This window comes from Kogia breviceps, chromosome 4 (assembly GCF_026419965.1).
Source record: "Kogia breviceps isolate mKogBre1 chromosome 4, mKogBre1 haplotype 1, whole genome shotgun sequence".
In the NCBI taxonomy this organism is placed as follows: domain Eukaryota; kingdom Metazoa; phylum Chordata; class Mammalia; order Artiodactyla; family Physeteridae; genus Kogia; species Kogia breviceps.
Genome location: NC_081313.1, coordinates 105,492,130 through 105,515,252, shown reverse-complemented (window position 1 = coordinate 105,515,252; position 23,123 = coordinate 105,492,130). Strand labels below are relative to the sequence as shown.

At 38.2% G+C, this 23,123-nt stretch overlaps 1 protein-coding gene across 4 annotated transcripts in view; it reads right to left on the bottom strand.

Moving 5' to 3' along the window:
- The window catches only part of PRRC1 (proline rich coiled-coil 1), a 55,062-nt gene extending 32,248 nt beyond the window's left edge, over positions 1–22,814 (bottom strand). Inside the window, exons 1-6 of one of the 4 annotated variants that reach the window (XM_059061588.2) lie at positions 22,630–22,814; positions 17,471–17,606; positions 15,751–16,140; positions 13,335–13,495; positions 5,183–5,285; positions 2,745–2,908 (exon numbers count right to left, since the gene is read on the bottom strand). In XM_059061588.2, coding sequence (XP_058917571.1) covers positions 2,745–2,908; positions 5,183–5,285; positions 13,335–13,495; positions 15,751–16,140; positions 17,471–17,585 — 933 coding nt within the window. In that variant the 5' untranslated portion in view covers positions 17,586–17,606; positions 22,630–22,814. Of the gene's footprint in view, positions 1–2,744; positions 2,909–5,182; positions 5,286–13,334; positions 13,496–15,750; positions 16,141–17,470; positions 17,607–20,905; positions 20,971–21,070; positions 21,128–22,397; positions 22,481–22,629 lie in introns of those variants that run through there. The other 3 variants (XM_059061590.2, XM_067031519.1, XM_067031520.1) reach the window with 3 other exon arrangements.
- Positions 22,815–23,123: the final 309 nt, after the last annotated feature.

Sequence of the window (23,123 nt, the reverse complement as noted above, 5' to 3'; positions counted from 1 at the left end):
TATTTACAATAGTCAGCTCATGGAAGCAACCTAAGTGTCCACCGACAGATGAATGGATAAAGAAGATGTGGCGTGTATATACGATGGAATATACTCAGCCATAAAAAAGAATGAAATCATGCCATTTGCAGCAACATAGATGGACCTAAAGATTATCACACTAAGTGAAGTAAATCAGAGAAAGACAAATATTATATGATATTACTTATATGTGGAATCTAAAAAGATAGTACAAATGAACTTATTTACAAAACAGAAACAGACTTACAGACACAGAAAACAAACTTATAGTTACCAAAGGAAAAAGGGTGGGGGGATAAATTAGGAATTTGAGATTAACAGATACACACTACTACATATAAAAGATAAACAAGGACCTACTGTATAGCACAAGGAACTATACTCAGTATTCTGTAATAACCTATAATGCAAAAGAATCTGAGAAAGGATACATATATACACATATATGTGTGTGTATATATATATATATATATATGTATATGGTATAACTGAATCACTCTGCTGTACACCTGAAACACTGAAAATCAACTACACTTCAATTAAAAAAAAAAAAACAAAAACAGAAGGCCAGTTCAGCCAGGCCATGTGGGGCTGTGGAAGCCTTGGTAAGGAATTTGGATTTTACACTCAGTGAAATATAAAGTTCTGAAAAGAACAGTGAAATGGTTTGATCTTGTGTGTTGAAAGAATTACCCTGGCTACTCTGTTGAGGACAACATATAGGGCCACAAGGGTAGAAATGGGATGACCTGTTAGGAGGTGAACCCAAGATTCCAGCAAGGCTTTGTGGTGGCTTCACCCAGGGTGGGAGCAAGGGAGACAGTGACAAGCAGCCAGATGCTGGATGTATTCTGAAGGTACAGTGAACAAGATTTCTTGATGAACTGGACATGGATAATGAGAGAAGTCAAGGATGACTCCAAGGTTTTCTCATCTGAGAAACTGGAAGGACAGAGCCATCATCAGTTGAGATGGAGAAAGCTGCGGCGGCGGACAGGTTGGAAGGAAAGAAAAGCAGTTGAGTAACTTGACATGATAAGTTTGAGACATTCAAGTAAAGGTATTAAAAAGGCAACTTTTATATTAACCTAGTTTACATGAGAGGTCTCTGCTGGAGATACAAACTTGAAACTGTCAGCACACAGCTGTATTCAAAGCTGTGGGACCGGTTGAGATCACCAAGAGAGTAACGTAGATGAAGGGAAGGAGACCATCAGGAGGTTGGGGAGAAAAGGAGGAGGCAGCAAAGGAAGCACAGAGGAATTAGTGAGGCAGGGAAGAAACCAAGGGTGGCAGCCCCAAAGGCGAGCGTAAAAGACATTACAGAGGAGTCTCAAAGCCAGTGGTAGGTCAAACAAGATGCACAACATTGGCGACCTTGAAAGCATTCTCGGTGGAGGGGTGAGGGTGAGAGCCTGGCTGGGATGGGTGTAAGAGATTGAAGAGAAGAGCTAGAGATAAAAGTATTGGCAACTCTTTGCAAGTTTTGCTGCAAAACGAAGTGAAAACCTAGGGTTGGAGGTGATGGGGAAAGTAAGGTAAAAAAATTTGTTAAGGTTTTCTTTGGTTTATTTTTGTTTTTTAAGGTGGGAGCAGTGTTTACATGCTGATGAACTGTTCATTTTGTTTTTGTGTGTTTGTATACTGATGGTAAAAAGTGTATGATGGTAAAAAGTGTATGAGAGGGAGGGCAGGACTCTTGGAACTTTAGCATTTAGCATGCAAGAGGGGGCCAGGTCTACTATGGTAATGGGATTGGCTTGTGTATGTGACAAATTTTTTTAATGGTAACAGTCCAGAAGACAAAGTATACAATATTTAAGTGGTGGTGTGAGTATGCAAGTGTGTGAAATTTGTTTTCAAAATAAGCCATTCTATTATCTGCCACTATTACATAGGGACTATATAGGTATCTGTAGCCTTAATCACAAGGTCTTCTTCCTTCACTACCAAAAACTATGGCAGTCTTCCTTTAGTAAGTGCATTACTACTGGTAATGTAATTTAATAGGTCTCTATATGCTGATGAGACCTTGGCACACTCTGGTTATATACAGGCTTTGTGCCTATAACATGCCAGCTAGTCGGGTCTCTAAGGCAAGGTAGTTAAAAGGACAGGGAAAGGGAAGACTCAAAGAAAGTAAGTTAAGAAAACTTTCTGGATGAGTGCCGAGTCCCCTTACCAAGTACTGGGTTGGTCAAAAAGTTCGTTCGGGATTTTCCATAACGGAAAATACAAGGGAAAAGGGGGACTTTGCCAGGTATATTTACAACCTGCTTACTAGAACCCCATTACTACTCTGGAAACTTCCAAATATATGAAAATCCCATAATCCATGAAGAAATACATAAAGTGTAAAGTATTATTAACAGTGATAGTAATAAAAAGCTTACGGGATTCAAGGGATATTATAATTTCAATAATGGATTTAAATGTTAATACTGGGTTAAGAAGATCTCTTTCAGGACTAAAACTGCTCTCTTTCTGTACTCTTGGCATATGGTTCCTCCCCTCCCCCGCTAATCAAAACCTACTTCAGGTTTCTTTAGATTAAAACTCCACTGTATCTTCCTAACACTACAGAATTGTCTAATTAAAAACCAAATCAATATTTCAGTATGTAAAAACCCAAAAGCTCCATATAGACCATAAGATTATCATCAGAAATTTTAAAAAATGAACTGCCAGCTACTATATCCTGAAAAAGATGCTCTATTACTCACTTTTAATCCAGCTGCATAGCCCACTGGTTGTGGGGCAATGCTGGACTGTCCAGCTTCCCCTATCACCACAGCTAAGCCAAAGACCTCCTGGAAGGCATCTCGGACAGCAGCAACTTTTACTTCTTTATTTGAGGTCACTACAATGTCCAGTTCACCTCCAGATTCTACAAAGACCAGAAGAAAATTTCAATTCCAAATTAAAATAATGAAATTCTCATGATTATTACCAGGCACTAACATTTTATTACATAATTACTCTTAACCTGGCAAAACAATGCAAGCTATAGATTACCTTTTTATTGGCTGAGGAAACTGAGGCTGATAAGGTCTCGCCCAAGGTAACACAGCTACTTAGCGATGATGTCAGGACTCAAGTCTAGGTCTGTATCTTTTCACTACACTGCCTGATGCAAGCAGACACATTTCACCCTGTCATCTAATGGCATCTTACTTTGAGATTTCTCAACAAAGCTGTTTGTACTGTGAAATATTTTGCCCTAGAAACAATGCTTTTCTTCAGTAAGTATCTTTTGGAACAGCTGAAAATATTTTCCAAATATTTGGGCTTTTTATTATGGATTTCTTTTTTCCTGATTGAAACAATGTTCCACAGATCCCATCTTTACTGGAATTTCTTAAATTATTAAAACCTAAAAGCAAGGGTTACCACAGGAAAGAAGAGGAAGACTATATCTTTTTCTTTTTTCTCCATGTGGGACATATCTCTTAACCCTATCTAGCTAAGTACTGTTCCATTAGGCTTCAGCTCAAAAAGTTTTTTGGTTTTTTGTGATGACTCATGCCACTTTTAATGATTACAAAGGGAAAGCTAATCAAAAAAATGTTGAAACTGTGTTAAAGTCCATTTCTAATAGTTCTTGTGCTTTCTTGATACATTTAAAATTGTTATGGTGATTTCTAAAATATTTGTATGAAAAAATGGTAAGTTTTACTAGAGTTTTATTAGATCCAAATGGTCTCATTTTTGCTGCCTGTCAATAGCTTTTTCACACTCGGTATTATTGCTTTTTATAGGTGATTAAGATTATATGTTATTATATCTTCTAATAATAGAAATTTCATTTTGTATCTTTCTCTCCCCATTTTATTTTCCTTTTTCTGGATGTCATGCAGAGTACTGGCCTGAGGAAAGTCTTTGGTTTGAGTCCTGATTTTATCACTTACTAGCTTCATTACCTTGGGGAAGTCACTGAGCTTGTTTCCTCACAGAAAAATTCCTGCCACCTCACAGGGCTTGCTCTAAGGATTAAATAAGGTAATTGATTTCACCATCTAACACAGTACCCATTAAAACGAGAGCTCCAAAAATACTAATTCCTTTCTTTTCCTCACTAAAAATAAGAGCTTGTGAAGAGAGGAACATATATCCTGCATTAATTATGTCAAACTTGATCATTATGAATATATGAAATCAGTATATATGGTAGGGTCCAATTTCTAAACCCTGGCAATTACAAACACAGAGAACAATTCAGCTGAGTTAATTCTTTGATTCAATCTTCCACTTAAAAGGAAGCAAAGTAGCTAAGTTTTAGCTCCAGCAAGTTGTGTGACCTAGGATAATAATAAAGCTCTCTGAACATAAGCTCCTCATCTAAAACTTGAGGAAAATAATACCTAGCTAGCAGAGTTCTTATGAGAATTAGTATCTGGCAAATCAAGCATTTAATAAATGGTACTTATCATTATTAGGTCTTGCCCTTTGACATTTACTAGACAATTACCAACAGACTCAAGACTTATGAAAGCTACTGACTTTTTATTGCTACTGAAAATCTCTGTTCAAGTACCTGGTGCATAGCTTTGGCCGCTAAATTGTTATCTTCAACAGAATTATTAAGAATTGGTCACAAATGCTGTTAAGAGATGTTATTTCACTTACTGTATATGTACATAAAAATTAATCCTCCAGTTAACCGTCTGGAGGATTCTTAGTAATGAGGGTTCAAAAGTGATTAAAATAGCCTTCCCAACAAACCTAGTAATGACATATTATTAGTAAAAGATTAACAGCCTATAAAAATTTTATTCCTGAGTTACACATAAACACATTTAATTAAAATAGATAACTGGAGAAATGTCAAAACCAAATATGAACAAAGCAACACTTCAAAATGTCCACAATGAATGGTAAAATTCATACAAAGCAACACTAACCATATTCATAATTAAAATCAGTAAGTATACTAATAATTCAAATCATTTTTACTCCTCCAAAGTTCATTCTAGGAAGTTTTCAAAATTTATTTAATGGTGACTAAGAAAACGATGAATTAAAAGTACCAAAACCAAGACTGACAATCAATGTAAGAATATAGGAAGATTTTCACTAATTACAAGACCTGTGGGATTACACTCAGTGGCTGACACCAGCACATACTTTATATGGCAGATGCTACTCTATTTTAAGTACATACTGATATATGGAGCCATGCCAGGGTCCAGCGTTGTAATCATGCTTTCTACTGAATGTTTCGTTTTATCAAGCACAGATTTCACCATAGGGTTCCCAGCCACACCCTGCACAGAACAAATTCACATGTAAATACTCATTCTAAGCAAAGAACACCATGATTACCGGATGGTGAGGAAAAAAAAAATTTTTTAAGTTTCCAATGCACTGCAGACCTATACTTTTGTAAAATATAAGAAAACTAATGTTATGGCAATGTCAAATTGTTATGAAATTTCAAAATGCTTCCTCTCAATTTCTCTTCTCATCTCATCATAGATTGACAGAAATCTACTGACCCCACTTCAAGCAACACTGGCCTGGGAAGCATGTTTATTGTATATATATGTATGTATGTATGTGTGTGTGTGTGTGTGTGTGTGTATATATATATATATATATATATATATATATATATATATATATATGTATGTTTATTTCATTTCTATGTATACCTATATTTTTATTTCATTTCATTACTATTTATTTATCTATATAAAAGACTAGGCAAAACTTGTCCATCAAGGTTCCAAATAAAGATTGTAATTGAATGTCTCTGAAGACTCATATTTTGTTCCCTAATATAAAAATAAAAACAGTAAAAACATTTCTTATATTTATTTCCCAGAACAGTTACTTATTACCTTAATATATAATACTCTGTTCTATGAAAGTTTCTTTTTTCCTACTTCCTATTTGTTTTGTTCCCAAATTCTCCCTTTTAATAAAGCCAGACCTAGTCCTCTGAATTCCTGAAACCACACTATTAGACAGAAGGAACCAGATCTGAGTATTTCCTTCCATCTATGCTTCTCCCACAGTCGAAGAGACTTAGAGATGACATCTGGCTAACAGGCCATGATTCCACCTGTCCCAACCTACCATTAAACTAAGGTGATTCAGAAAAACAGATGAGTTCATAACACTGATATTTAAGACTTTCCACCCATCTTATGCTAAATATTAGAAGAGTTATTTACAAGATCTGTAGTATTATAGCTGGTAACTGACATGCTGACACATGCTCTTAATGAGGAAAAGAAGTGACAGTCTCTACATAAAGAAGACCTTTAAAAAGCACAAAGTGATATAAAGAAACAAGCTTAGAAAAATGCCATCCTTCTGATACATAAAACTCAAACGCTGTAAATCAGTTTAACCAGGTACCGATTTAAAAATACCTTCAGAACATACATATCGATAATTACCTTAAATGTAAATGGATTAAATGCTCCCACCAAAAGACACAGACTGGCTGAATGGATACAAAAACAAGACCCATATATATGCTGTCTACAAGAGACCCACTTCAGACCTAGGGACACATACAGACTGAAAGTAAGGGGATGGAAAAAGATATTCCATGCAAATGGAAATCAGAAGAAAGCTGGAGTAGCAATTCTCATATCAGACAAAATAGACTTTAAAATAAAGACTATTACAAGAGACAAAGAAGGACACTACATAATGATCAAGGGATCGATCCATGAAGAAGATATAACAATTGTAAATATTTATGCACCCAACATAGGAGCACCTCAATACATAAGGCAAATACTAACAGCCTTAAAAGGGGAAATCGACAGTAACACAATTATAATGGGGGACTTTAACACCCTACTTTCACCAATGCACAGATCATCCAAAATGAAAATAAATAAGGAAACACAAGCTTTAAATGATACATTACACAAGATGGACTTAATTGATATTTATAGGACATTCCATCCAAAAACAACAGAATACACATTTTTCTCAAGTGCTCATGGAACATTCTCCAGGACTGATCATATATTGGGTCACAAATCTAGCCTTGGCAAATTTAAGAAAATTGGAATCGTATCAAGTATCTTTTCCGACCACAACGCTATGAGACTAGATATCAATTATAGGAAAAGATCTGTAAAAAATACAAACACATGGAGGCTAAACAATACACTACTTAATAACGAAGTGATCACTGAAGAAATCAAAGAGGAAATCAAAAAATACTTAGAAACAAATGACAATGGAGACACAACGACCCAAAACCTATGGGATACAGCAAAAGCAGTTCTAAGAGGCAAGTTTATAGCAATACAATCATACCTTAAGAAACAGGAAACATCTCGAATAAACAACCTAACTTTGCACTTAAAGCAATTAGAGAAAGAAGAACAAAAAACCCCCAAATTTAGCAGAAGGAAAGAAATCATAAAGATCAGATCAGAAATAAATGAAAAAGAAGTGAAGGAAACAATACCAAAGATCAATAAAACTAAAAGCTGGTTCTTTGAGAAGATAAATAAAATTGATAAACCATTAGCCAGACTCATCAAGAAAAAAAGGGAGAAGACTCAAATCAATAGAATTAGAAATGAAAAAGGAGATGTAACAACTGACACTGTAAAAATACAAAAGATTATTAGAGATTACTACAAGCAACTCTATGCCAATAAAATGGACAACCTGGAAGAAATGGACAAATTCTTAGAAATGCACAACCTTCCAAGACTGAACCAGGAAGAAATAGAAAATATGAACAGACCAATCACAAGCACTGAAATTGAAACTGTGATTAAAAATCTTCCAGCAAACAAAAGCCCAGGACCAGATGGCTTCACAGGCGAATTCTATCAAACATTTAGAGAAGAGCTAACACCTATCCTTCTCAAACTCTTCCAACAGATAGCAGAGGGAGGAACACTCCCAAACTCATTCTATGAGGCCACCATCACCCTGATACCAAAACCAGACAAAGACGTCACAAAGAAAGAAAACTACAGGCCAATATCACTGATGAACATAGATGCAAAAATCCTCAACAAAATATTAGCAAACAGAATCCAACAGCACATTAAAAGGATCATACACCATGATCAAGTGGGGTTTATCCCAGGAATGCAAGGATTCTTCAATATACGCAAATCAATCAACGTGATACACCATATCAACAAACTGAAGGAGAAAAACCATATGATCATCTCAATAGATGCAGAGAAAGCTTTTGACAAAATTCAACACTCATTTATGATAAAAACCTTGCAGAAAGTAGGCATACAGGGAACTTTCCTCAACATAATAAAGGCCATATATGACAAACCCACAGCTAGCATCTTTCTCAATGGTGAAAAACTGAAACCATTTCCACTAAGATCAGGAACAAGACAAGGTTGCCCAATCTCACCACTCTTATTCAACATAGTTTTGGAAGTTCTAGCCACAGCAATCAGAGAAGAAAAAGAAATAAAAGGAATCCAAATAGGAAAAGAAGAAGTAAAGCTGTCACTGTTTGCAGATGACATGATACTATACATAGAGAATCCTAAGGATGCTACCAGAAAACTACTAGAGCTAATCAATGAATTTGGTAAAGTTGCAGGATACAAAATTAATGCACAGAAATCTCTGGCATTCTTATACACTAATGATGAAAAATCTGAGAGTGAAATTAAGAAAACACTCCCATTTACCATTGCAACAAAAAGAATAAAATATCTAGGAATAAACCTACCTAAGGAGACAAAAGAGTTGTATGCAGAAAACTATAAGAAACTGATGAAAGAAATTAAAGATGATACAAATAGGTGGAGAAATATACCATGTTCTTGGATTGGAAGAATCAACATTGTGAAAATGACTATACTACCCAAAGCACTCTACCGATTCAATGCAATCCCTATCAAATTACCACTGGCATTTTTTACAGAACTAGAACAAAAAATTTCACAATTTGTATGGAAACACAAAAGACCCCGAATAGCCAAAGCAATCTTGAGAACGAGAAATGGAGCTGGAGGAAATAGGCTCCCTGACTTCAGACTCTACTACAAGGCTACAGTAATCAAGACAATATGGTACTGCCACAAAAACAGAAATATAGATCAATGGAACAGGATAGAGAGCCCAGAGATAAACCCATGCACATATGGTCACCTTATCTTTGATAAAGGAGGGAAGGATATACAGTGGAGAAAAGACAGCCTCTTCAATAAGTGGTGCTGGGAAAACTGGACAGCTACATGTAAAAGTATGAAATTAGAACACTCCCTAACACCACACACAAAAATAAACTCAAAATGGGTTAAAGACCTAAATGTAAGGCCAGACACTATCAAACTCTTAGAGGAAAACATAGGCAGAACACTATACAACATAAATCACAGCAAGATCCATTTTGACCCATCTCCTAGAGAAATGGAAATAAAAACACAAATAAACAAATGGGACCTAATGAAACTTAAAAGCTTTTGCACAGCAAAGGATACCATAAACAAGACCAAAAGACAGCCCTCAGAATGGGAGAAAATATTTGCAAATGAAGCGACTGACAAAGGATTAATTTCCAAAATTTATAAGCAACTCATGCAGCTCAATAACAAAAAAACAAACAACCCAATCCAAAAATGGGCAGAAGAACTAAATAGACATTTCTCCAAAGAAGATATACAGATTGCTAACAAACACATGAAAGAATGCTCAACCTCATTAATCATTAGAGAAATGCAAATCAAAACTACAATGAGATATCATCTCACACCAGTCAGATTGGCCATCATAAAAAACTCTAGAAACAATAAATGCTGGAGAGGGTGTGGAGAAAAGGGAACCCTCTTGCACTGCTGGTGGGAATGTAAATTGATACAGCCGCTATGGAGAACTGTATGGAGGTTCCTTAAAAAACTACAAATAGAACTACCATACGACCCAGCAATCCCACTACTGGGCATATACCCTGAGAAAACCATAATTCAGAAAGACTCATGTACCAAAATGTTCATTGCAGCTCTACTTACAATAGCCAGGACATGGAAGCAACCTAAGTGTCCATCAACAGATGAATGGATAAAGAAGATGTGGCACATATATACAATGGAATATTACTCAGCCATAAAAAGAAATGAAACTGAGTTATTTATAATGAGGTGGATGGACCTGGAGTCTGTCATACAGAGTGAAGTAAGTCAGAAGGAGAAAAACAAATACCGTATGCTAACACATATATATGGACTCTAAGGGAAAAAAATGTCATGAAGAGATTAGTGGTAGGACGGGAATAAAACACAGACTTACTCGAGCATGGACTTGAGGATATGGGGAGGGGGAAGGGTGGGTTGTGACGAAGTGAGAGAGTGGCAGGGACATATATACACTATCAAGTGTAAATTAGATAGCTAGTGGGAAGCTGCTGCATAGCACAGGGAGATCACCTCTGTGCTTTGTGACCACCTAGAGGGGTGGGATAGGGAGGGTGGGAGAGAGGGTGATGCAAGAGGGAAGAGATATGGGAACATATGTATATGTATAACTGATTCAGTTTGTTGTAAAGGAAAAACTAACATACTATTGTAAAACAATTATACTCCAATAAAGATGTTAAAAAAATAAATAAAATAAATAAATAAATAAATAAATAAATAAAAAGTTAAAAAAAAAAATACCTTCAATATGTAATTAAATTGCAGCCAAACCCTCAGAATATTGAGGGGAACTTTACAAAGCGATTCCAAAATTCATTAAGAAAAATAAATAGAAAAGACCAGCAAAGAAAAAGTTTGAAGAGAAAACAGCAAACTTACACAAACCAAATGCTGATCTGCCTTTATGAATGCAGAGACTCAGAACTGACTTTTCTATCTGACTCATCTATGAATACTCTTCATCCCCACCTCAGCACAAAGTAGGCTTTCAATAAATATTAGTGTAATAAATAAACAGTTACAATAATTAAGATAGTGTGGTACTGTTGCAAGGACAGGCAAAGCAGTGAAATAAAATACAGAGCGCAGAAACTGAGGTTAACACACAATTTAGTAACTAAGGTAAAGGTAACATATCAAATCACTGGGATATGATTTTGGAACAGTCGATTAAGTGGCTGGAAAAAAATTAAGTTTGACTTCTACCTCATATAATATAGTAAAGTAAGTGTCAGCTATATCAACTTGGTAAGCAAAAAAAATAAAACCACAAGAAAGAAGAAATCATAAAAAAATAATTGTCATATAATATAGTAGGTAAATGTCATTTTTAACATTTAAAAAAATTGATAGAAATGACTCCCCAAAATTTAGAAGGCTTGTGTCAATAAAGCATAATAAAGTTGAAATGTAAGATAAAAATGGAGGCTAGTGCAACATATGATAGCATATAATAAAATATTCTTCTTACATTAAGAGTTCTTACCAATTCATTAAAAAAGAAAACCATCCCAATTCAAAACTGAGCAAAGAATATGAATACAGACTTCACAAAATAAAAATATAAATGACCAAAAATCACATTAAAAAAAGTTCAAATTGAGTAACAACGAAATGCAAATTTAAACAAGGTATTATTTTGTTGCCTATCAAATTAGAGAATAATATATTTCAATTAATAAAATCACTGCTGGCAAATGAATGATGTTATGACAGTGTATCTTGGTATAACCTTACTGGAGAGCAATATGTATCAGTAATTTTTAAAATGTCCACACTGACATTTACCAAGAATTAACTCTGATAAAACAGAGATGCACATAAAGATTGGCATACAAGAGTGCTCATCATAATTTAATTAATAAGAATACCATTAGAAAATGCCAATAACAGGTAAGTGAAATACAACATGAGAAATAAATGCAATGACATGTTGGGCAAAGTAGCCTGAAGAATTATAGCTGGGAAGATGTTCACGATACACGCTAGGTAAAGACAAACAAAAGACACAAAATTGTGTCCATGTGTCATTACTCCAGTTTGCTTTTCACTGAGATACATTTACATAGATATGCGCATCCAAAAGACAGAGGAACTATAGAAAAAGTATAATAAGAATAAAAGGTATTCCCACCAGCAGCGCAAGAGTGTTCCCTTTTCTCCACACCCTCTCCAGCATTTATTGTTTCTAGAGTTTTTGATGATGGCCAATCTGACCGGTGTGAGATGATATCTCATTGTAGTTTTGATTTGCATTTCTCTAATGATTAATGATGTTGAGGATTCTTTCATGTGTTTGTTGGCAATCTGTCTATCTTCTTTGGAGAAATGTCTATTTAGTTTTTCTGCCCATTTTTGGTTTGGGTTGTTTGTTTTTTTGTTATTGAGCTGCATGAGTTGCTTATAAATTTTGGATATTAATCCTTTGTCAGTCACTTCATTTGCAAATATTTTCTCCCATTCTGAGGGTTGTCTTTTGGTCTTGTTTATGGTATCCTTTGCTGTGCAAAAGCTTTTAAGTTTCATTAGGTCCCATTTGTTTATTTGATACAGCCACTATGGAGAACAGTACGGAGGTTCCTTAAAAAACTACAAATAGAACTACCATATGACCCTGCAATCGCACTACTGGGCATATACCCTGAGAAAACCATAATTCAAAAAGAGTCATGTACCAAAATGTTCATTGCAGCTCTATTTATGATAGCCAGGACATGGAAGCAACCTAAGTGTCCATCAACAGATGAATGGATAAAGAAGATGTGGCACATATATACAATGGAATATTACTCAGCCATAAAAAGAAATGAAACTGAGTTATTTGTAATGAGGTGGATAGACCTGGAATCTGTCATACAGAGTGAAGTAAGTCAGAAGGAGAAAAACAAATACTGTATGCTAACACATATATATGGAATCTAAGGAAAAAAAATGTCATGAAGAGATTAGTGATAGGATGGGAATAAAACACAGACCTACTAGAGCATGGACTTGAGGATACGGGGAGGGGGAAGGGTAAGATATGACGAAGAGAGAGTGGCAGGGACATATATACACTACCAAATGTAAATTAGATAGCTAATGGGAAGCTGCTGCATAGCACAGGGAGATCAGCTCTGTGCTTTGTGACCACCTAGAGGGGTGGGATAGGGAGGGTGGGAGGGAGGGTGACACAAGAGGGAAGAGATATGGGAACATATGTATATGTATAACTGATTCACTTTGTTGTAAAGGAGAAACTAACACACTATTGTAAAACAGTTATACTCCAATAAAGATGTTAAATAAATAAATAAATAAAAATTACCAAAAAAAAGAATAAAAGGTATTTAAATTTTTCCTTACACCTCTTTCTATTTTTAAAATTCTCTCTAATGAATATCTGTTAGTTTTATAATTAAAAAATTAAACGTGATTTTTAAAGTAAACACGCCTTACCTTAATAAAACCCCAGAGTCCACCAGCTGATGCTTCATCCTGCCCTCTACCAATTCTAGGATCTTCTTGCTCCTCTGGAAAAGTTATGGCTGATGTGGTTCCAGTTCCCTGTGCCAGAGATGTCAAACCAGCTTGCTGAGTAATGGGAGTTGGCAAAATACCTAGTTAATGGCAAAAATGTTAATATATGTAATTTATTCCATAAACTATTTCCTATAAAAAGAAGATACAATATATGAGATGAGTAGTTCAAAACAGCTTTAATAATGTAACTATATACTCAGGCATTTGAACACTGAGATATGAGCTCAAAGAATCACCTAAACCTTTATAAAATATACAAAATTCCAAAGAGGAAGTTTCTTTCCCTCTTCATAAGCTTACACCAAGTGCCCTGAAAATGGACAGAAAATATACATCCAAAAGTACTTCACGTTTGCCCTATGAGCACTTGGATACATACAGCTATAGTTTGAATCTCTTTAAAGCATAAAAATAACTGATATGAGCACTCAAGCCCATCATACAAAAAGCATGTAAAAATTAGTAAACCTATTCATATACCCTATTTTAACTCAAAAAAAACCCACATATACATACACATAGGTGTCATACTTGTACTCTTGAAAAAATTTTATTTGTTAAAGTAGACAAGCCAAGTTGGATTATAAAATCACAACAAAATGGTTTCTTTTCCTAAAATGAGAAACAATAGGCAGAACATGACAGGATGAAGTTTTGATATTGATTTCCAATAACCATTCCAGGGAAGTGGAAAAAGAAGGTGTAACTGACCTAGAAAATAAAGTAGTCCAATTCCACCAACTTATGACACATTCACTTATTTGTTTTTGAACTTTTACCTGGCTAAATAAAGCTACTCCCTGGACCATTCAGTCCTGATAATTTTTTAAGTAAAGCTTTAAAACAAACTCTCAGACTTCCCCTTGATGTTTCTCTATAACTGCACAAAATGTTAGGACACAATTTTCGAATTCTGTCTGACATTCCACATACTAATCATGTACTAAGTTTTATATCATATAAAAGTCATATATTAAGTAACATCAGCTTTATTTTAATAATTTAAATGAAAATAGGAAGCTCTGGAGATCAAGGAAAAGGGAATGAAACATTCATGCACAGTAACCGGACCCCTCATACACTGCTGGTGAGAAAGTAAAATGGTGCAGCTTCTTTGGAAAATAGTCTGGTAGCTGTTCAAAAGTCAGCAATTCTGACATGCACCCCAATGTTCACAGCATAGCACTATTTACAACAGCCAAGACATGGAAGCAACCTAAATGTCCATCGACAAATGAATGGATATATATATATACACATATACAATGGAACGTTACTCAGCCATAAAAAAGAATGAAATAATGCCATTTGCAGCAACATGGATGTACCTAGAGATTATCATACTAAGTGAAGTAAATCAGACAAAGACAAGTATCATATGGTATCACTTATATGTGGAATCTAAAAAATGGTGCAAATGAACTTATTTATAAATCAGAAATAGACTCACAGACATACAAAAAAACCTTATGGTTATCAAAGGAGGAGTGGATAAATTAGGAGTTTGGGATTAACAGATGCATACTACTATATATAAAACAGATAAACAACAAGGACCTACTGTATAGCACACGGAACTCTACTCAATATCTTGTAATAACCTATAATGGAAAAGAATCTGAAAAAGAATATAGATGTATGTATAACTGAATAACTATGCTGTACACCTGAAACTAACACATGTTGTAAAGCAACTGTACTTCAATTAAAAAAAAAACCCTCCAGGAAAATAAAAAAGTCAGCAATTCTGCACCTAGGTATAAACCCAAGAGAAATGAAAACATGTTCACATAAAACCTTGCACACAAAGGTTCATAAAATCAGTATTCACAATAGGCAAAAAGTGCAAACAACCCAATAGTTTATCAACTGATGAAATGAATAAACAAAACGTGGTATATCCATATAATGGAATATTATTCAGTCTTAAAAGGAAGTTCTGACACATGCTACAACATGGATGAATCTTGAAAATATTACACTAAGTCACAAAAGATATATATTATGAGTCCATTTATATGAACTGTTCAAAATAAGCAAATTCATGGAAAAAGAAAGTAGATTAGTGGTTCTGAGGGCCATGAGGATTGGGAGGAAGTAGGGAGTGACAGCTAATAGGTACGGGGTTTCTTTTGGGGGTGATTAAAAGGTTCTAAAATTGATTTTGGTGATGGCTGCACAACTCGATAAATACAGTAACAACTATTAAACTGTACACATGAAAGGGTTGAATTGTATGTGAATTATAACTCAATAAAGCTGTTTTTAAAAAAATAAATAAAACATTCACCATAACCACTTGTTTCAAAGTATCAGTGAGAGAGAGAATTACCTGTCACCGGAGGTGCGGAAAAAGACGGCATCAGGGGTGTCTGGGGAGCTCTTCCTGCATGTCCTCGTGTTATGTCATAGGCTGAGCCGACAGAGAATCCCGAGGTGGGAGGACCCGAAGCAGGGGCAGGTAAGGGAGCGTCTGGGGCACAGGTGGAAGGCGGGAAGTGGGATAAAGGAGGGTTACTGAAGGCACCAGCACTTGGTGGAGAAGCATGAGGTGGTAAAGAGGTAATGAGTGGGGGACCAGAAGGGACCGGTGAAGGAGGCACAAAGGGCAAGGGTGGCGAAGGCTTCATGGGAGGCAGAGACTGCTGAGGGGTGGAGTACGCGTGTGGCGGTAGGGGCGGCACAGAGGACACGCTTGGAGAAGAGAAAGTGCTGGCTGCAGCTAGAAAAAGGAGGGCAGGAAAAAAATGCATCAGGGAAATGTTTTTCACTTAGTTTTCAAAGTGTCTCATTACTGTCTTCTTGGGAAATTTTAAAATTTAACAGACCCTATCCCAAGAGTTATTTTTAAATGTGTGATTTGAAATATACGACTATGACTGAGCACAAATGACTTTCAACTCCCATCAGTAAAAGGAGCAGCTATGTAAAATTAAGTTATGGTGGCTTCCCTGGTGGCGCAGTGGTTAAGAATCCCGCTGCCAATGCAGGGGACATGGGTTTGAGCCCTGGTCTGGGAAGATCCACATGCCACGGAGCAACTGGGCACAACTACTGAGCCTGCGCATCAGGAGCCTGTGCTCCGCAACAAGAGAGGCCGCGACAGTGAGGGGCCCGCGCACCGCGATGAAGAGTGGCCCCCACTCGCCGCAACTAGAGAAAGCCCTCACCCAGCACAGCCCAAAATAAATAAATAAATAAATAAATAATAAAATAAAATTAAGTTATGGTATTGCAGACCTTTGTGTTTTTGTTTGTTTTGATGTGCTTTTAATAAAATAAAGCCGTTTTTCATCCCTGCTGATATGAGCATAAAACCTCACAATTTAAGACTTAAACTTTGGTCAGAAGGTTAATCGCAAAGTCACAGAATATTAGACAAAGCTAACACATACTTTTTAGGATATCTCTGTCATAACAATGATATCTAGTCAGAATGAACATAAAGGACGAAAGTTAAGATAAAGCAAAACATGTATGTTTTCTGTCTTCGGGCTTAAATTAAAAAAGCCTACCTCCCTTCATCCTGGCAAAGATTATAGAATTTTTAATATACAGGTACACCTCATTTTATTTTGCTCCGCTTTACAAACTGAAGGGTTGTGGCGACCCTTGTGTCAAGCAAGTCTATCAGCACCATGTTTCCCAACAGTATTTGTTCTTCGTGTCTCTGTGTGACATTTTGGTAATTCTCACAACATTTCAAACTTTTTCATTATTATTATATTTGTTATGGTGATCCGTCATCTTTGATGTTATTAATGCAAAAAGACTACAACTCGCTAAAAGCTCAGATGATGATGAGCATTTTTAAGCAATACTTTAGCAAAGTTTTTACTTAAGGTACATACATTCTTTTTTTAGACATAATATATTGCACACTTAATAGACTACAGTATAGTGTAACCATAATTTTTTATATGCACTGGGAAACAAAAAAATTCATGTGACTCATGAGGTATGCCTCTATGTGTTTTTTAAATGACTCTGAGAAAAGATGACAGTATCTTGACTATCCTCAAAACATACTGATGCTAGACAACTGCACGTACCTAAAGGAGCTGGGGGGGAAGACGGCTGTGCCGCTGTGGCAGCGACAGCCAGTCCTGCTGAACTTGGTGGAGGAGTCCCAGGTGGTGTTGTCTCTATTCCACTCTCTTCCATCATTTTTCTTCAATTACAGTAAAACTGTAAAAATATTAAAATGCAATAAATATTACACAGTAATAAAAAGTTTATTTTTAAACCTTGTATAGTTAGAGAATAGCTTTTTAAAATAATCAACAGACAGATGTCTGTCTTCACTGTTTATAATGCCACTTATCTCCAGGTGAAGGGTTTGTCAAAATTCCTAAGAAAATAGTCTGTGAGGATATTTAATGTGCAAACAATCTGAGACATTTTCATACACCTACTCCATTACTGAGAAACAATTTTACGTTAATTAAGTAATTAATTACCCAATATATTTCAAATAGTAAATTACTAATTTAATTTCTGCCACATGAATGCATGGTAATTTGTATCTAGATTCCAGTCACTACTACTTTTAAAATAAAAATAAATTATTTAAAGTATTCTTGAAACACTTCCTCTCTCATTAAGCAGTGTACGTGGGCTACTCTTGTTAACGGTAAAAAAACTTTTTTTACTGTGCTCGAATCCCAGGTTTTCTTAGTTTACATTCTAAAATGTGCCCCATAATGGCTAAATGATATGTCTCGGGTTTTAGAAAAGTTAACTGTAGCAAAAATGCCACTAGATAGCATTTCGACCTAACAGTCAAAAATGGGTTACAAAATGTGGGAAAACTTCCTTAAAAATTACAAATTTTCAAGCCTGCCTCAAGTATAAAATCAAAACTTCTAAACCTACCAAATAAGTTTTTGAAGTTTTTACTCATTTAACAAATATTCAGTGATGGTCAACCACTTGCCAAGCACTGTACTGGTGCCTCTGGAAATACAGTGTGAGCAAAACAAACAAACTGGACTTAAAGTCCAGTCCGGAAGACAGTCAAACAATAACAGCAACATAACAGTGAACCATAGCCTGAATGATGTGCTCTGAGAGCAAGAACAATTCTGCTCACTGGGAATACGGTTTTGACTTGCGGACAGAAAAGGGTTCCCCAAGGAAGTCACATAAAAGCTGAGATCTGAGGGACAATCAGAATTTAATTAGGCAAGGGAAAGGAGCTAAAGAGGGCACATGCCAGAAAAAGTGAATATAGAGAAGGTATAAAAGCCCTGGAAGGTTGAGGAACATTGACACATTCAAGAAAACGCATGCAGCAAAAAGCAGAAAGGAATAATGAGGACCGGAGACTTGGACAGGAGCTCAGACTGTGCTGAGACGTATAAGCCAAATTTAAGAGTTGGGTCTTTTAAGAACAGAAAGTCACTGTGGGGCATTCAAACTGGGAATGACATATTGGGTCTTTTCACTTGTTTGAAGAAATTTCAGATTCACAAGAAGATGCCAAAATAGAGCAGACTTCATGAGTACCTTAAACCCAGTTTCTGCCAATGATGGCATCCTACATTAACTAGACAATGGTGATAAAACCCAGGAAATTAACATTGGTACAATGCGAATAACTGAACTACAGACCTTATTTGGATTTCACCTGTTTTTACATTCACGTGTGTGTGTGTGTGTGTGTGTGTGTGTGTGTGTGTGTGTAGTTCTATGAGGTTTCATCATATGCACTGACTCACGTAGCTACCACCACAATCAGGACACAGAACTGTTCCATCACCCCAAATAAACTCCCACATGCTGCTCCTTGGTCACACCCTCTCATCAACCATAAGCTCTGGCAACCAACTGTTCTCTACCATTTTCTCATTTCATGAATGTTACATAAATAGAATCATACAGCACACAACTTTTTGAGATTGGCTTTTTTCACTCAACAGAATGCTCTTAAGATCCATCCAAGTTGTTGGATATATCAATGGTTGGTTCTTTATTGCTGAAGAGTATTCCATTTTATAGTTGTACCACTGTTTGCTTATCCATTTATTTGTTGAAGGACATTTAAGCTGATTCCAGCTTTTGGCAATTCATATTTGTGTTTTGGAAAAATTCCTCTGACCACAGTATGCAGTTTGTGCCACAGGGCAGTCAGAGTAGATGCAGAGAGACCATTAAGAAGGATATAGAAGTAGTTCAAATAACATCCTAGGTTAGTGATTCTCAAATGGGGAGTGGAGGAGGGTGATTCTTCCCCTCTCTCCCACAAGGGTCATTTGGCAATGTCTGGAGACATATTTGTTTGTCAGAACTAGGTGGTATTACTGGCATCTAGTAGGTAAAGGCTGGGGATACTGCTAAAAATCCTACAATGCACAGGATGGCCCCCACAAGAAAGAGTTATCTGGCCCCAGACTAAGGTGATGATAGTGGAGATGGAGAGAGTGGATAGACTCAAGAAATGTTTAGGTGGTTAACACTCAGTGACAGACTGGATATGGGGCCCAGGAGGGGGAGAGGCATGACTTGCACAACCGGAGAGATGATGGTGCCATTCAGTAAGACAGGGAACACTGGAGGAGGTCAAGGTGTATGTCTGACATCTTGGGAGAGGAGGGATTATGCAGTATTTAATACTGGACATGCTAAGTTCAAGCTCCTTGAAACATCCAAGTACCGTTGACTTGGTCGGCAGCTCAGAAACCACATAAATGTGGGCTTCATCAGTTTACTGATAGTCTCTAAAGTCATGTGTTGAAAAGAAATTATCTGAGAAGACCAAGAGAAAAAAGAAGATGGCCCAACGAACCCTTGAAGAAGACCCCAGGAGAAAAAAAAAAAAGCCTATAGAGAAGAATGAAAGAAAGGAAGAAAACCAGGAGACTGTGGTGTCCAAAAGCCAGAGAAGAGTGTTTCAAGGTAGGAATGGGCAACAGTATCAAATGTTACAGAAAAGACAAATAGGATGATATATGAAAAAGTCAATAGATTTGCCAAACTGGAGATAAAACTCAGTGAGAGCCGTTTCCATAGAAGGAGTGCGGATAGAAGCCAATTTCCACTGCACTGAGGTGCGAGGTGAAGCAAATATGTTCAACACTTTCAAAAAGTTCTGTTGTGAATGTAGAGGAAAGATCTGTGGCAGTAAGTAGAAAACAGGTATCCAGGGAAGCAAAATCCTTTCATTCAATACCTACAGATGAAGATAATCAGGGACAAAATGGTCTTCTGGGGACTTTATCACTCCCTGACAAAGCTACCTCTTTTCTTCATCTCATTTGTCCACTAGTTATTCATCTTCCTCCAACAGATGCTACCGATTCTCATAGTAATTAGAAGTCATATTTAAAGATAAATATTAATGAATGCATTTGCAAATAAACTGTCCAATGAATACAACCCATAAAATGGAATAATTGGTCAATTTCTTTCTGTCTTTAAAAGCCATACTATTTGAGAACTGGCTTAATGACAATATTGGGTAAATTTTGGATGCATAAACATAATACCTTCTACTAAAGAAAAGCTCCTGTGATAAAAGTAACAGCAAAGTGTCAGGGTTGGTAAAGGTTCTAGTGCTCATTCTCGACCCAAAAAGGATATTAATGGATCAGCATTAAAGAAAAAGTGATGGAAATGGCTTGGAAAATTGAGTCCTCAGTCTCTGGACCGACCCTGATCTTCCAATTTGCTTGTGTCTTGGTTCTTCAGTTTAAAAGGATGCCAGCTGGGCTTCCCTGGTGGAGCAGTGGTTGAGGGTCCACCTGCCAATGCAAGGGACACAGGTTCGTGCCCCGGTCCGGGAAGATCCCACATGCCGCGGAGCGGCTGGGCTCGTGAGCCATGGCCGCTGAGCCTGCGCGTCCGGAGCATGTGCTCCGCAACGGGAGAGGCCATAACAGTGAGAGGCCCGCGTACCGCCAAAAAAAAAAAAAAAAAAAAAAAAAAAGGATGCCAGCAACAAGCTGCCCTGCAACTGTGACCCCAAGTGCTGCCGTTGGTTTCTTAACTGAAGCTGTGGCTGCCTGCCACGTCCCCCGCTGCCATCTTGCCCCTCGTCCCTCCCAGAGCATCTCACCCCACCCTCATGTTCAGGGGGGATGTGGGCATGCAGGTGGCAAGGGCCCTGCCTCCACCCCACCCAGCAATCGCCCCCTTCTTTCCCTAGGGGCCCACAATGTAGATTTTGTACAAAAGTTTCTAAATCCCTTCTTTTCTATGCACTTTTTCTTAATTTAAGAGGATGGGCTCCCAGGTGGGAACCCCCCACAAAAGAGTCTGTCAATGTTTGGAAAAAAACAACAAAAAAGCAGGTGTCTCTTATAAAGATACAAGAAAAGGTTTGATAAACGTAAATGCTCGTTAAAAGCGATTATTATTGTTGATTACCGATTCAAAAGATAATCTCTACTACCCTTTAGTGAGCACTGCTACAGGAAGGTCTGAGTTTTGTCTCTGCATTCCCACTTCTTATCCCCAAATAACTTTCATAAATGTTCACTGACAAAATAGCAGCTGTACAGGGAAAAGACTGGAATGCCAAAATGTGTCACGTTCCCAGAAATGTACATGTTGTCTCTTAAAATAACTACTTGGAATGACAAAAACTCTCTTGGACTGGACAAATTCTGCCAATCTAGAGAACGGGCTATCCGGCAAACTTGGCCGAAGCAGTTCCCACGAACGAACAAAGAGACAGCCGACTGCAAAAGCCCTCTGGAGCGGCGCTAGGCACCGATGGGGGAACCCACGGGAAAGGAAGCTACGTCCCATTACCCGTCCCCTTTTGTTGACCCAGGAGTCTCCCAGGCGGTAGCGGCCTCCCCGCAAGCTCTGCCACGTCTCCAGGCCGGGCTGGGCCGAGCTAAGGTCAATGGGCTCCTTCCTCGTTCTCTCCCCTCCGGCCAGCGCGGTGGAAGGTGGAGCCCAACAACCCGGGGCGCCGGAGTCGGTCCCGGAACTGGAGCAAAGGGCCGGATAAGAACCCCGGGCCGCACCCACCGTGTAAGCCGCGGCGGGAACGGCTTGCCTCTCGAAGCGCACCCTGAACCCTGCATGCACCCACGGCCCGCGCCCGGACTGCACGACGGCGGAACTCCCAAACTACCCTCGCTCTCGGGGCGCCTGCCGGCCCGCCCACCTCGCACCACGGCGCCCCACGGCGCCGGCTTGGGAGCCGGCGTCCCGTCCGGCCGCCCGCATGCACCCGCGTTACTGCCAGGCTGACGCTCACCTGCGGGCCGGAGAGACTGTCTGCGGGGCAGTGAAAAGCGGGGACTAGGGAGGCTGAGCTGTAGGACTACGACTACGAGAAGACGAGCAAGACGCAGGGAAAAGCTCGCCGCGCGCGCGCCCGCCTCCAAGATGGCCACCTTAAGTGCACGTCCCTGCGCTGCCACGTCGGCCGCGCGCCGCCCCGCCCCGCGCCCCGCCCCGTCTCGCTGGCCTGGAGCCCAGACCCGTGGCCGCAAACTAACCCTGCTGGAGTACTTGGGGCCAAAGATCCTCCTACCCGCAGGGCTGGGTGCTGCACAGCTCTAGGAGCATTCTCCAGCAGGACTGCCTAACTTTCCACGCCGCAACCTCCGTACGCGAGAAAGGAACCCTTGTTACCGGGTGTAGCTCACTTACTCTGTGCCGTGGCCGCCCGAGGGGATGAAGATGAACCAGCCCGGGTCGTCCAGTCCAGTCCCCGCCTCCAGGAAGGACCTCGCTCCAGAAACAGGA